This window comes from Scomber scombrus, chromosome 8, assembly GCF_963691925.1.
Source record: "Scomber scombrus chromosome 8, fScoSco1.1, whole genome shotgun sequence".
Classification (NCBI taxonomy): Eukaryota; Metazoa; Chordata; class Actinopteri; order Scombriformes; family Scombridae; genus Scomber; species Scomber scombrus.
In genome coordinates this window covers 19,628,312-19,645,048 of record NC_084977.1, presented here as the reverse complement: position 1 = coordinate 19,645,048, position 16,737 = coordinate 19,628,312, and the positions used below count along the sequence as shown (strand labels likewise).

The window sequence follows — 16,737 nt, the reverse complement described above, 5'->3', positions numbered from 1 at the left end:
TTAGAGCAAACAAGATATTTCCTAGTTTATGGATGTAAGTAAAGGTTTTTCCACCAGGTTTCAGTCTACAACAAAGCCTGAGATTGTAACTACATCTCTAGCCAGCAGTCAGTGACTTTAATGTTGATTTTGGCAGGCATAACGATTAACATGGGGGCCTTGGCAGCAGGTGTCCTGCAAGTTATTCTGTGTAGGATGGAGGATTGATGACATGAGTATCAGTGAAGAACAATTTAATTCACTTGTCAGTGTTTGGCTGAAAGTGCAAAAGTGAGTTAAACCACCTGCAAACATATAATGGGAATTCATAACCTTAAGAAACAAAACCCATGACCAATTTTGCCATTTCTTTAAATAGCTCCTCAGCTTTTCTCATACTCTATCAACAAACTGGTCAGTGTAATGCTTTTGAACAAACCAATACCAATGAAGTGTCCAGGATTTGCTCCTAGTACTTCAGCGACACCTCCAAGACTTTGCTGAAACTGAGAAGCTGAGAGAAGGCTATGAAAGTAGCGAGTCCTTGTTCTGACACAGTACAGGTGCGAAAGAGGGTTGAAAGGCAAGTTTCGCCAAGTATGTTGATGCATACCAAGAATAAAAAAAGAAACGATTGTACAAAAAGATGCACAGACTAACAGCTGCAACAAGTACAACAAGTTGATAAAGGTTAGCCAACATAAACAGCATTATTGACAGGCAAATCATGTTAATAAAAATAGTATGATCAAATTGACTGTAAATATATATACGGTATACAGTGCTATGTGACACTTCAAAAACAAAGTTATTTCAGATTTCTCACTGGCAAGAAGTGGCAGTGAGGACTCAGTGCCACTTGATTAACAGTGACCCTGAGCTGCTCGGTAGGTCTGTCTTGTCAGTGACACTACCAGACAGGGGACAGTGGTGCGCTGTCATCCGTGGCTCCCGTGGCTCTGGTTGCTGAACAGGGATCTTTGTTCCTGAAGGTGCCTGGGCGGGAGGCACTGATGATGGGACCACTGAATACCTCCATTTAGAGATTTGTTGCCCCCTGCCTTGAACAGTGACAGAGGTCATGCTAGCTTTTCACTGTGGCGTTATGTCAGCTGTCTCAAATGATCAGTGTGCTTTCTTGTATATCTTTTATTTCAGTTCACCTTTGGGTGCTTTTTTTCAGTGCAGCTATAGTGAAAGTTATATTTTTCACTAATATAGGAAGCTATGGGAGAGAATTATGATTCTGAGGGCGAGATTTTATCTTCTAGTTTTGACTAATAAATGTGTAACAATGCATGAAAGCATTAAGTGCAGCTTGACACTGAGTCAATAGGGCATTGTTAAGAGCAGAGAGGACAGAGACTGATACTTTATCTCATTTGCACAGTGACTGGTCTAAATAGGTCCCTCTTTAATTGGGAGTATACTGCTCAGAGAGTCCTCTTCACAATGGATCTTTGTCAAGTACATGGTGTCCTATAGCACAGATGTACTATGATGTTGCATTGCATACACTGGTAGGTGAGTTTTGTTAGTGGACAGAGACTGTTCCCCCTTTTTATTGTCTTTATGTTAAACTATCGTTGATGCTGCTTGTAACTTCATATTTAGTGTACAATTAGTATTCATATTAATCTTCCCAGGAAAATGAATTAAGTGTATTCCCCAAAATGTCAAATGATTCCTTTAACTGCAGCAGGAAATGTCAATATTTTTCTTTCACATCCAGAAGTGTTTATGGTGATAATTCACTTCCACAGATCAGGTTTTCTTTTAAATATTGCAGAGGCACCATACATGTGTTTCTGCATGCTTACTTCATCTTCCAGTCAGCTGTTTTCATTTATTTTATTATAAAAGTCAGACATTCAGAGATTTGCATAGTCCATTCTAAATAAATACATTAACTAGTTGAGGCAAGACACATTTGCTCATCTAAAAGACAGTAATCTAATCTAGAGAAGACATATACAAATTGTAATAAATATACTGTTCTGTTTTAGCTGTGTGAGTTATTCTGTGATGCTGATAGAAAGGCTAGTTGGCTGTCTGTAAGATGAGGAATGCTCTTTTTAATTTTAGCCCAAGAAAGAACATTCCCATCTTCAGCTATGCCAATGATGGTGTTCCAGAGGCCTTTGGAAAAAAAAAACTAAAATAGAGGGATAGTGTGAAAGCTTGAAGTCCCCTCTAGCCAACCCCAATGACTATGCTGACATCAAAAGCTTCCTCCAATTAGTGTTAACAAATACAAAGCTCCAGGTTGAAAAGCTGGTTGTGTACCCACATTGAGTGAAATATCATCACTGGAGTGAGAAATTTAGACTAGATGACTAGATGAGTAAATTTTGGCTTGTGGTTGATAAGTCTGTTCTACCTGCCACAAAGCTTGCGTCCAAACTTACATTTTGGCTGAGAAAATTTCAGAACAAGTGAAACTACTTTGAAGAACATGTTTACAATGCTTTCTTATAACAATAGTCTGGTGCCCAAATTAATATTGAAACCGTTTTTTCTTGTCATAGTCATTCCTCCTGTTCATACTGGTCATTAGAAGATCTCTTCATGATGCACTTACAATGGAAATGATGAGGGCCAAAATCCCTCTTTTTGTTACTATACTTCCACTGCAGCTCAACAGGGAAACACTGCCTAAGGAAACACAAAGGGAGGGAATTTTATGCTACAAATACTGTAAAGGTGAGAGGGATCCACTTGATATGACTAACACAGACTGCTGAAGCCTTGTATAATCTCCAGATAGACTTTTGGAACATGTTGGCCCTTCACTTAAAATTCAGTGTCCATATGGGCACCTGACTGTTGTTTCCAGACAGACTTGAAAGATTGTGAACCTTTCCTTTAATGATCTGTGGGGTTTCTATTGCTTTCTACTTCCAGGTTTGTCAGCCAGACCTTCGAAGAAGTGGCACAGAATCACGCTCTTGATTATTAAAACAATGACTTCCTACCATAAAACTTAGTTCATCCTAATGAACTTATACAGGAACTGTTTCAAGTACATTATTTGTAAAATAACTGACAGAGTGGCAGCTATGACACTAAGTCATGTTTGTGTTCAGTCATTTACAGTTGTGAAATGTTAATTTTGTGGTGGTTCAACTATATGGATGTTATCTTTCATAAGCTATGCTTCAGTGTGGCCGAGTGTACCTCTTGTGAAACACAATATAGAGGATATTCAGTTTCTGTGTGGCCTTCTTGTCTTTGTCCTGACAGCAATTGTAAAGAACAACAGGAAGGTATTCCTTTTTTTGTCATGCCCTCTGTCTTTTTGGGCCAACTTAAAGCTCTGAACAATATCTTCACTGTTGTCTGGCAATATCAGTCTCAGCGGTTTTACTCAGTGAAAAGACACACTATTTAACAGGAGAAGCTTAACATAAACAATGTGAAATGTCACACCAGACAGAAGCATGTGCAGTTGCTTTCTGGAAATTAATACAAAATCTTGGGTTTAAAAAATATATTTCCCATAACAAGTGACAAAAGATTTTCAGAGAAAGTTGTGTCGAATTTCTTTTGGCTCTTATGAATATACTGAAACGTTATAAATGCTGCTGTCGTTTCTATTCAAACTGTGATTTACACAAGTGGCAGTTCATTAATATCTTATCATAGGCAGACCATGCTCTGGAGAACACAGAACATACACTTGGGTTAAGTTTCTGAACATTGATAAAATCAATGCCTATATGTTCTTTGGAGTACACCGTTGTTACCTGCATGGTTGTTTGAGGATTTATGTATTCTTTAGTGTTTAGTTGCGTAACCGATACCCACATGTCAACACTGGACACTATTGTTGGGTGACCTGTTATGGATTTTCACACTGATGTTGGATGCTGATAAGTCTGTACACAAAAACAACCAATCTAGGACAGATTTTAAAAGACAAGTGTTTTGACCAAGGCTGATTTTAGAAGTTTATTTACAAATGACATTTTATGTACATTTAATGTTAACATACTATATATTTACATCACCTTGACATAATCATAACCCACTACACCCACAATGTTCTGCTTAATAATCATTGAACATTCCATTAATATGCTCATCTGATGCTTTAAATTAAATACAAGAACCCCACATTTCCCCCCATTTTGTCACAGGGTTTTTAAATTAACATGTCATACACTCGTACCAGCAATAGTTTTAGTTCATAGTGTCATTGTAAACCTGCCAAATTCATGTCAAGTATATCAGCACATTCAAATCCATTGACAGCATACATGTAACAAGTTTATACTTTTTTTATTTTATTTTTTTTTAAGTTTCCAGTAGTATAGGAGTAGTAGATGTCCAGATCAAGTCAGTCACATTCCAAAAAATGAGTGCAAAGACCTCTACGATACAAAAAGTGATTCAAATCTTACTTTAGGAACATGTACGTATATGCAGACAATGGTTTCTTGTAAGAAAAGTGACTTCTGGTGACATTGTGAGTTTCGGACCGAATCACTGAGGTAGAGAGATTCTTTTTCTTGCTGGAAACCATTTGAATCCACTGCAGCATGCTATGCTGGTCCAAGTGATGGTAGCGTGAGCACTTTGTACAAAACCAAAATAATTATCAACTGTGCGGTATGTGCGATGGCTTTCAGACTCAGGCCTCAAGGAGGCCCAATAATACTAACCCTTTTATTAATTTAGATACAACTAAATCAAGCATTATTCCACTTTGAACAATCCAAATACACATTATGCAACAGCAAATAAAAACAAATTCATCATTTGTGTACAACTTGTCCTCATTGCCTAAATTTTTGAAGTATATTCACATTAATGGGTGTGTTACAATTTGTGATTCGGTGTCAGCTCAATGCCAAAAGGCTCTTGGGTTCCTGACTGATAAAGAAACAGAATAATAAACGTTAACCTTTTTTTGGGGGGGGGTGGTGTTATGGTACGCAAGATGCCTGCAACTGTAGAGCAAGTAACTTTGGTTATTGTTTTTGAATCTGTGTGACAACAGTGAGAGTCCTTCAAAATGCCAATAAAAATACACAATTCTAAATTCAACTTATAAAACTCTGTATAATTTACTTGACTTTTGAGAAACCTCCTCCAAATATTGCATTACTGCACAGAAACAACAAATGCAAATACCTTCCTGGTCCCTCTCCACAGAAAGGAGAGTTAACAGGGCTGTTTACACTTGCCTTTGACTTTGCATTATACAAGCATCCACCGAGGTTCAGCTCAGCTTGTCACTGCTGTCCTTACCTGGTGCTCTCATCAAGCTATAGGATCTCCACTTTTTGAGAGCAGACCAGGTCACTGTTGACCAGATTCCACATATGCTTGAGGTCCGAAGGGAGCAGCTTGTGCACAACAATCATGCTCTTAAAGAAACAAGGTTCTCTGTTTAGCTTACTGTTCTTATTTTTCACTAGGCCAAACGTCTTAAAGGCATTGTGTTTTACTGGAATGACCTGAAGCCCCTCCAGACACATGCCCAAGAAGACATCATCAATAGGGTAGAGCTCCAGGGTGTCTGCAACCCAGTGAAGCCTCCTCGCCAGGGGGCCATCCATCAGAAAACCCCCTCCACCCGCATATGGAGGGTAGTGTGTCTTATTATACAAAGCCTGGGGGATGTAGTATTTGTTTTCCTTTTTACGAATGGGCTTAGCCTTGAACATGACATCCCCCACAAACAGGTTCTTTGCACTGTTGCTGCTTTCTAAGAACTCAAAGATGTTCTCTACACTGACATACATCATCATCCCCCTTGAAGACATAGCGCACACTTGGGCAGTAAGTGTGGAACCACTTGAGGAAGTGGGTCTCCTTGAGCGTGAGGTTGAAGAAGCTATCCAAGAAGTCCCACTGAATGATATCCCTGTAGATGTAGTCCTCATACTCCACAAGCTTCTGATGGTTTGCTCTCTCTGCTTCGTTGGAAGGTTTACCAAGAAGGAAGAGGGTCTTTATCCTCTTGCCATCCACCACTTTCTCCTTGCCCCAGGTTTTTCGAATGACCTCTCTGCGGTCATGCTGGGTGGCCACCGATTTAATTACCATGAGTAAATAAATCTCACCTGAGCACTTCTCTGGGTGGTTGAGGAGCATGGGGAAGTAACGGCAGTGTCGATAAAGCATGAACTGCTTGAAATTGTCCTCCAGGTTCCTGAACCAATCCTGGCTAGAGAGATTGAGGTTGGCACTGCAGTTGGAGCTGGTTACATCCCAGGTTCTGGGGCTGTTGTCCTCAGTGACGATTGGCTTCCGTGTAGTGGCCCTCAAAGGAGCTCGAGGCAGTGGATGGCGTTTGCTAGCCTTCCAGAAGCCTTTTATCCCCATGTAGGAATCTGTCCTCTGTTGCAGGGCAGCTCCAGACTCCATTTCCTCAGAAGCATCCATACGAGCCTGCCTCTCGAGTTCAAACGGAGCCCCCATATTGATACTCCCTCTCTGCACAACAGTCAGAGCCACCACTGCCAGGAAAAACATGACACTCACCCTCTTGTACACCCTCCAGCGATCTCTGTTGTTCATCCTGGTTGAAGACAAAGATCACAGTTGCCGGTCACAGATATGGCAAAATTATGAAAGTCATACACCTTTTGAAAGAGGGAAAGCTAAATATTGAATTATATAAATGTCGATACACTATTATGATTGAGTTCACATACATTAAGGTATATTAAGAAACCCTAAAGGTCACTAATTGTTTTTTATTTAAGAATGTGGGCATATTCTTTTAACAGTTTTCTTATAGTTTTCTCATATTTCACTCTTATAGGTCTAGGGGTAGAATACCAAATGACTGAAATGAGTTATTCAATGATACCGTGGACATACATTAAGTCTAAAATAAGAAATAAAGAAAGATGAAAATGCACAAAACTTGAGGTTGAGGTTAAACCATGTTTACTATACCTAAAGATTAATGTTTGCTGTTTTATGTGTTGCCAGCCGAGCAAAGAACAGCCTATTGGGAGAATATCATTTTAATAAGATTGCAATGAGCTATCTCTGCAATTCATTTTTGCATAGACACAAAAAATATGTCTCTTATAAAACAAATGACACTGAATATAAAATGTAACTGTTTCATTTGTAGCCTATGTTTTGCATTTCCTTTACAGCTGTGCACTAAAATAAATGAGTTAAACCAGTGTCATCTCTGGAAGAACATGTGGAATGTACTTGGAGAGAGAAGTAAGCAGTGCACGTCAAATTCTCACGTTTCCATCAAGTCATGCCAGGGCTCGTTTCACTCACACAACCCCAGGGACACTCCCATGTGGGCCCCCTTGCTTTCTATCTTTAAAGGATAGTTTTCCCTTAATGAACGAAAACAGTGTGAATCATATTACCGTTTCTAAAACCAGGTCCATGCAGTTGAGGAAAAAAAGTAATTTTAACGAAATCCAGGCTTTCAGTCAGAGCCATTTACACTTGTTACCAATGAAAATTCCCTTGAGAGCTTCCTGGAGCCACATGTTGAAACGAAGGCAGAGTCGATTGGGACACTTGAATTATCAAGAAAGTTTATAACTAGGCCAAACTGTGGAATTATTTCCATATTTTAACCCCCTTATATACCATTATATAGATCCACAATATCCTTGAAAATTGGGCTGAAAATCTGTATTTCGTGTCATTTTCGTTGTTCTTGTTTTTCCCTTAAGTGTGTTCTTTAAATTGGGTGACAATTGTTCATTAAATTAATTGCAATTTTGTATCTCAAAAAGGTACTAAAGTTAAAATCTTGATGAATTACTTAACACAGTTTTAAAACTGGAAGGATAGTAACTGTGTCCAGATAACAGGCGTCAAAAATGTTAATCTAGCCAACTATTAAAAGATGTGTTTTTTAAAAATGGCACTTACATTTTCTCTTATGCTTTATCCGATCTGTGACGGCTTCTTTGAGACAATAAACCAATAAAATGCTGCTTGTTTAGCCCAGAAAAAGTCGAATGATAGTAAGTTTATATCGCTTTGGGGCAAAATGATAAGATAATCCTTTCCACCTGATAAAAAACGGAGTTGTAGTAAAGGAGCAGAGAGCTTGTGCATGTGTGCCGTGTGATGAGCGCGGCTGATGACTGCCCTCACTCCCTCACCGAGGTCCGTTTTAAAGGCTCGGCCCCCCGTTACGTAGACGCGCGCGCGCACACACACACAAACACACAAACACACACAGACACACACACACAAGCACGCACAGGACGCCGATGATGAATGAACATGGAGGCAAGTGTCCACCCGCCGTGTACACACGGACAAGCATGACCAATTATAATTGACAATAACCTCTAAGACAAAAAAAACATCCTATTTGATTTCTTTTGTTACATCTACCTCACCTATGGTAAAAAAAAAAAAAAAAAAAAAAAAAAATCAAACAAGTAGCCTATTGTTTTATTGTGACGTGGGTCCTGGATGCCATAAAGAAAAACGGACACTGATGATGCAGTCATGTTCAGCATATCATCTAGGCTGTGAAGTTGAGTTTCACCTTCCTTTAACAGCTCTGACAACTGAAGAACCATAGAAAAGCCTGTAAAGTACAGTTTTTCAGTATTTTCTATATTACTTTAACTGTTTAAATGAATTTTCTGCTAATTTTACTACATCATTGTGTGAATAGATTCACAGACCTATTCTTCCAAGAAGGGTTGTGTATAAATGGCAAGAAATAAAAAATCTATTTACATCAATTTAAGCTTTAAGCCCAAAACAGTCAAATTTCAAATTTCAGAATTCAGATAATAGAAATATCATACTTGTGAAATGGCAAACGCCATATCAGGTTTTAAAAGCTGAAAAGTCCTTAAACAATGCTGAGGACAATGTGTCCTCAATAGTTGCTACAGCCCTGTCATTTGTATTTTGATTTATAATCCAAACTTATCTTGAAGTTCCAGAGCTTGTGGATCCATTTTCCTGCCTCTGTCATCATTTTCCTGTAATAAATAGTAATTCTGGTGTCCTCATTTTTTATGTCTTAAAAATATTCAGATCATTTACCAACTTAAGTAAAAGTGGCAATACCACGCTATAAAATCTTTATTACAAGTAAAGTTACTGTATTCTTAGCATCAGCAGAATGTTCTGAACGTATCATAAGTACAAAGTAACTATTGTGTAAAATGACCCGTCTTGTCATTTCATTATACAGTATGCTGTATTATTGGATTGGTGACATTATGCATAAGCAGCATTTTACTTTGGTAGCATATTGAGGTGGAGTTAATCAGAGCTACTTTAGTCTGTAATAATTTATCATATTTTTTAAGATGATCGTATTTATGTATGTAAAGTGTATGTATGTAACTGGTAACTACAGCTGTATGTCATCTATCAATTAGTGGAATATAATATACTTTACTTGAGTACATGTATCATTGCTTTCCACCACTTTGAACAGCTTATCTTGCTGCTTCACACATATTCACTTATGAGAGTCAATGATTAATTTCCCACTAAAATGATTACATAAGAAGGAACTTATATTTTAAAGGGGAACTTCATTTGCCTAAGAACAATACACTGCTGTCACCCCATAAAACTCTATGTGACTATTCATACATAATAATTGTAGGTTAGGTTTGAAATGCTGTCAAATACTTTTGTTGGCCTTACATCCACCAGATGGAGAGAAACGTGACTACAATTGAATGCCACTGCTGCTCTGTTTCTCTTTGATGTTTAAATAAGTGTTTGCTAACACATTCCCTATAACAACTTAACAAGCTGGTGATATCTGATGACTTTGCAATTGTAAGCTCATTTTATTGGTTTTCTGCAATGCAGCTTAAAGCTAAAATTATAAAGTGACCAAACCACCATAAATCAAAAGGGCTAGCATGAAGTGACAATGGAAACTTGAGGGAGCAGAACAGTGAATTTCTTTGGTTTATAAAAACTGTTTGCTTATGGTATTGATCTTGAGGGAGCAGCCTAAATAATCAACTGTGCCATAATGATTTGCGAAACTCTTAGTGATTTTATTCTGTCTTGTTCTGTATGTTATTGACGTCAGCAAGGAGGTCCTGGTGTTAATGGGCTGTCACAGAACAAACGCCAGTGGTTTTTATCAGCTTGCTGGCCTTTCACAAACATTGTCAATGGATTTCATATATTTGACATTCTATAAAAGTGACATATCAGTGTCACTTTTATAGGCCCACTGTTCAAAGGAAGGTTATCACTTCTAATGGATGCTTACCTACAACATGACTCACACATCTTGCCTACAGTTAGTGGAAATTAACAGAAACTCAGGATTTTGGTTTCTCTTTTGAGAAACAATCCAAGACATCACATACTGTATTTGATTTTCACTCTGAAGGTCTCTCCAACATGAAAACAAAATAAGGGCTGGTAGTGGCTGAAATGCTGATTGCACAGCTGTCACCACCACAACCGCACTTAACCCTTGTTGTGGCCTTTTTATGGTCTGGGGAAAGAACAACAAAATGTCACTCTGTGCTTCAAAACAAGAATTTTTCAATCCGAACACAGCTGTGATCCAAAATCCCTCCTTCCTTTCCTTCTCTCTCCATTTCCTGGATCCAACCAGCCATCCTTCTCAGGGCCATATGCATCCTGTTGCCTGCCGGCGCTGTTTTTTCCCGTTAAAGTTTTTTTTTTCCTCTCTGTAAATTCAGATTCTGCAACTTCTGAAGAAGAGTGAACTGGTGATGGACACTACAGCCCCCCATCTTTCCCCTAGCTCTAAAAGCAACAATTGTCACTGATGTGTAATAGAGTCATAAGCCAATAAGGAAAACTGAGCTCTGTGAACACACTGACTCATTGTTTCATGTTGTTGGTGTCAGGATATGACCTTGTTCCTGCATTTTTTTTCTCCACTTTGATAATGTTTAACTTCTAACAATTATTCTACAAGTTGCAAAATGATTCTTGAGCTTCCTGAAAAGTTTATATATCGGCAATGTTTTCAATTAAAACAGCTACATTAAAGCTGCACTAATTTCTATGTTTATATTACCAATACATTCAGTGACTGTGTGTAATGTGTAATGATCTAACAAACCCACAGGTAATTATCACTCTATTCTACAGTTAACTTACGTTTATGGAGCATTTTTACCGTCTCTCAGCTCATTGTTTTAGTTTTACAGCTCACAACGTCAATGGTTTGGTTCATCCTCACTGCTCTCATCAATCTTATTCCCAGCTGCAGCAGGCAGCTGTTTTCAGTGAAAAAGCTTTGATGTACCCACTCTCTGCTTCTGCTCAGCACCAAATGGCACACAAAAAAAGTTACCAAATAGCTGACGAACATAGTGAAGCTTTTTCTAAAGAGACAGATATTTCCCCTTAAGAGTTGGTAAAGATCAAAACGGCTAAAAGGAGAATGAATATTGAATTGGCTTATTGACTTAAATTCATCAAGTGGCCAGAAACACGACTAGGATGAAAGAAAACCACTAAGATGTTTTGCATAAAGGATAAGGCTGGCAATTTTCTACATTTTTTGTATGATCAATAAATCTTACCTGCATAGGTAATCCAGTAATTAATTGATCCTACTTACAAGTATTGTGTGTGTGTGTGTGTGTGTGTGTGTGTGTGTGTGTGTGTGTGTGTGTGTGTGTGTGTGTGTGTACACACACCCAAAGCTTGATATATCATATTCCTCAATGTTGTAGATCTCCACTGTTATTCAAAAACTATTAAAAACACATCAGTGAGCCACACTGTTGCACTGGGTGACATGTTCCTTTGCCACAAAGAGTTTGGGCATGGTAGCTGGTTTAGAAATGACTCCAAAGACTAATAACTGCAATAACATTTTCAGTTGTGTTTTCAATACTTTTTGAGCAACAATAGAGGTCTATGGCACACCAGAATAAGATATATCAGGCTTTGGACTAAACATATAATACTTATAAGTATTCTTTGTTTTCAAAAGTATAAAAATCGTAGCCACATACTTTAAACAAATGTATAAGGTAGTGTTAGTGTTGTATTTACAGCTTGTTATGCTGCCTCCAACAGGTTAAAAAACATGTATTAATACTATTTCAACTTACTTACGTATTGTGTAATCTTTGACTTTAAATGACATCTGTGGACCAGTAGGAAATACAATAAAATGATAGTCCTTATCCCCACATATAAGTAGGTAGAGGCACTTGTGTATCCACATAAATGGACAAATTAAAACAGCATTACTTTAGATATCATTAAGTGTCCTGATCCAGCTGAAATAAGAAAAAAAAGGTTGACTTAAACACAATTTTTATATTTGTCTCTTTGTTAATGTTTTATCCCTCACACTGAAATGTTCATAGTACTTTCCTCCATCCTTGAGCGAGTTGAAAATATGCGCTAACAGGTAAGACTGATAGAGTGTGTCAGAAAGAGTGATATTGTTTCCATGAATAGAACATTAGTCCAAAGGTCAAAACCAATGAGGGTTAGGCTAAATGAGCACCTGCAAGGAAACTGAAAATTGAAATCTTTATCCTCAGCAGGTGAAATGACTCAATTTGACCCACCTTCAAACAAGTCCCTCTCACCACCACTGAAAAGTTTCTTTTTTTCTACTGTTGTTGTTTATGAAAAAATGAGGAAGTCGAGGTAAGCTGGGGACAGGGGGCTGGTTGGTAAGGAAAATAGACTGTTAATAAGAAATGGAAAACCATGCTTCTACTTTTGGCTCAAAGGAAGTCTGTGCTAATCCTTTGTTGGGTTTAGCACACCTGGGGGACTTGGAAGAGGATTACTTTTGGTCTGTCCGACTCTTGTCAACCATCTAAAATACACAAGCCTCAGAAAATTCATGTGTCCCTCCTCTTTTGGATAAGTGAGGGGCCCCGGCTGCAAGCTCCTCAGTCACCGTGAAAGAATGTACTGCTGAGGAAGAAAAAGTGGCTTGAGGGGATCTTTCTCTCCCTCCTCTTTTTACTTGTCACCTTTCCCTCCCTCTTTTCCACTCAGCCTTCAATTGAGGATGTTCATGTCTGAAAAGGTCCATGGAACAAAGGAGATGTGATCAGAGTATGTTATGAATGCCTTGTCAGTTATGGCTATAGGTAAACATCTATCCCCTCTCTGACCACCCAGAGGCCCATTGGTCTAGTTAACACTCTAATAAGGTCACCAGCTACAAAGCATAGCCTAAAATACTCATGACTGCTCAAAAATCTATTTTCTTCATGCTCTGATGACTTTTTAAAATTTCTGGTAAGGTCTTGATAGTGCTGACATGCATTGATGTTTTGTTTTTAAATACATTACTGATTTTGGCTTAAGTGCCTCAGGGAGAGAGTGACAAGTCACAAGAATGATGTTAATAATTTACATAATGCTATTTTTGGAAACCTGCTGTGTTCATTGTATGATCAGCATATTGCACCATTGAAACAATTTGAGAAATTGACTCACTATCTCAATTCAAGGTGAATTTGCATGCTTTTTCTGAGGCAGAAACAAAGAAATAGTGGACGTTCACTTGAGATTGTTTTGTCAATTGCGCTTTCAAAGGTCAAGAATAAACTATCAAGCCCAACCTTTGGGTGCTCAGAGTAATGGAAAACTTGGACATCCATCCAATTACATCTGCTGATGAAGACCAAGTGATAAGGTTGAAACCTCCAGAACATGCATATAGATGGACCTTGACTTGAGTGAACCATTTGTGTTAATGTCAAGAATCAACTGGCAAGCTCAAATCCAGAAAAGTTGCTGTCATCAACAGATAAGGCACCCATGGTGCATAGAGACCCAGAGGAAGGCACCTAGGCTGGCTCATTGTTAACTTAATGAAGCTATCATGTGTGACAGTGATTCATCTTTTATCTCCCTCCTGTTCAAGAATCTAGAGTCTAAGAGTGACACTGTGTAACACAAAACATGTTAAGCAGCAGCTGGGACTTGCACTTGTGTACACACAGAGAAAGTGTACTTGCATTCAAGTTAAAGGTTAATGGATAGTTTTGTGAGGACATTCCTGAGAAGGTCAAAAATGTAAAAGGTGAATTACAAATAAGCTTCAGGCTTTATTTTGTTTGAGTGCCCTTGTTGATCTTTAACATTATTGTGTTTTTGAACATATCCAAAGTTCTGCCAATAACATATTCTGTCAATATGAAAGTTAAATAATGTTTTTTCCCCTCCTTTTTAGTTTGGTGCACTTATCAAAACGACCAAACATGGCATGAAAAGAAAAGACACACAGCTTCAAGTGTTTGCAACAAGCGGGCAATTGTGGGGGTCACTTCAAACTATCGGTTCAAAAGGACTGGTCAGGAGGAAACAGGAGGTTTGGGAGACACTGAAACCCTGTCTCTGCTTGGTTGGCGTCACCTTTTATCAGTACAGCACATGGGTGTCTTCTGATAAACACATCTGAGAGGGATGCCAGTGATGCTGATAACACTCCAGAATAACTTGCCCCTAAACTAGCTGTTTCCCTGTTTCCAGTCTTTGTGATAAGCTAAGCTAACCAGCTGCTGGCTGTAGATTTATATTCCACAGACAAATATAACAATGGTATTAATCATCAACTACTTTTGTAACACAAACTGGCTGTTTCAAATGTTAAAAGTTGTTTCCTGGTAGAACTTTGTGACACTGTACTTAATGATTGAATACACATGCAAATCCACATTTTTATATTCCACATGTAAAACGCTAAACTGGAAATTTGTTTATAACTTGTCTGATGGTGTGTGAAGCCTGCTCTGTGGGAGCGGTCTTGTGCCGCGTTGTGTTGCTTCCTCAGATCTCAAGCACAAAACTGGCGAGTAAACTGACAAGTGACAAGGTGTAAGTGACAGCTGTGGCAGTGGAAATTTAAAAAAAAGAAAAGAAAAATGTCTTAAAACAACAGTCAGGTGCCCATATGAACACCCAAGTTCTCCTCACTGTAATCATTCCTCCTGTTCATACTGACTATTAAAAGATCCCCTTGAAATGTGCTTTCAATGTAAGTGATGGGGGACAAAAGCCAAACTCTGTCTTCATAGTCATTTGCTGCGTTAGTCATATCATATCATCATATCATCTCACATATTTACTGTTTAATGTCTTTTTTTTTTTTTTACAGTTTAGAACAGTGTTTCCCTGTTGAGCTGGGGTGGCAGTATAGTAATGAATTGAAAGACTTTGCCACTAAAAAGACCGCAAAGTTAAAAATATAGAATTGAAGCTTGATATTAGCTTCAGATAAACCTTCAAAAACTTTTTGCAAATGAGGATGCTTGTGGATTTTGTACCATCACTGCCATTGTAAGTGCAATTTCAGGTGATCTTCTGATGACCAGTATAAACAAGGAGAATGATTTTGGTAAGAAAGACCAATTTCAATATTAATTTGGTCACCTGATGATTGTTCGAAAACAGACTTGAAAATTGTGAACCCGTTTATGAGGCCCTAATGATGGCAATTTGTTAACTAAATTAGAAAAATGAACAGATTAAACCTGGACTTTCATGGCTCGGAGTTCTGGGGCTTCTGGGCAGCTGTCTGCATTGCTTGAGTGATAATCCAGCATCTGACATTTTTCTTGATTCAACGTTTTTTAAACTTAAATGGCAAGTCTGATAAGCCTTAGATGTGAAATATGTCTTTCAGCACATGGAGAGTCACGGAATAAGTCTGAATCCCTGTAGTGCGATAAAAGCCAAAGTAACCAATATTTTTCCATATCTGTAAGCCCCATCCCGTACTCTTTATCCACACTTTTGTTTTGATAGAAAGCAGCAGCTTCCTCCCTGTCACCGTCACAGCTGGACAGTACCAGTGAGGCTCCAGCTCAGGGTTACACGGCCACCTGGCTGCTAGTGCGTCAGTCTGTCATGTGTGGCCTGTTTCCTCGCATTGTGCTGCTGCCTACTGGCAGCCTCCACAATGTTAATAGCTAAACACGTCATCCCTTGGGAGACCAAATGTGAAAGTTAGCAGGAATTGCTCAGCCAAAACTAGCTGTATAATTCCTGTAGTTTTTATATATCAGGGGGAAGTTGACTGATCACGTGAGTGCAATTGTCAAAGGATCTTAAGCGGTAGTTATTACTGAGAGAATGTTTGATGTGTGGTAGATTGAGGCATGTATGGGACGTATAGTAAATTATGGTGTAAGCCTTTTTTTATGAAAATTTTTTTGATTTGTCATGAGTGTAACGCGAATATGCACGTGCATTAGCGATACTAAAGAGCGTGGGGCACCAGCATACATCCTGGATTTCTGCTGATTTCCATTTTGAAATATACACTTTTCTCATTCCATCATTTCCATTTTAAGATTTCCATTAGTTATGATCTTTATAATACACACTGAACGTGGCGAGAAAAATTTGCTGCCAGCACGTCAACTTAGTGCTTAAAAATGATTCTTATAAACTGTAAAAAAAATAAAAATAAAATCACAGTGTTCTGCTTGGCTCGGCTCTTAAACTGCATTTGCAACTGTGTGCTGAAAATGATTCTATGAAAATTACACTTTCCAAAACTCTGAATTCATCAGATTCATTCAGTCCACCTGCTAAGGATCCCTGTCAAATGGCAAATTAAACTTGTGAGTAGCCACTTGCTTGTCAAAGCAGCTATTCAGTTAAATAATATGGCAGGAGTAAATAGACTCTGATTATCGGGTAGCCACATGAAAAAGAAAAAAAAAATGTAAATGCCTCAAGAGGACTTAATAATGACTGACTTTTGCAAAGATGCAGCTGTCAGATGAGGTGGCCAGGGTGGGTGACTCTCACAGGGTGACTCAGAAGTCAAATTCAGAATTT

The 16,737-nt window shown here is 38.4% G+C and overlaps 1 protein-coding gene across 1 annotated transcript; it reads right to left on the bottom strand.

Moving 5' to 3' along the window:
- Positions 1–5,249: 5,249 nt before the first annotated feature.
- On the bottom strand, positions 5,250–8,038 carry b3gnt7 (UDP-GlcNAc:betaGal beta-1,3-N-acetylglucosaminyltransferase 7). The gene is given in 3 exon segments (XM_062424567.1): positions 5,250–5,724; positions 5,726–6,508; positions 7,849–8,038. Coding segments are annotated over 3 exon segments (1,260 nt in total). The 5' UTR covers positions 7,851–8,038.
- Between the last annotated feature and the right edge of the window lie 8,699 nt (positions 8,039–16,737).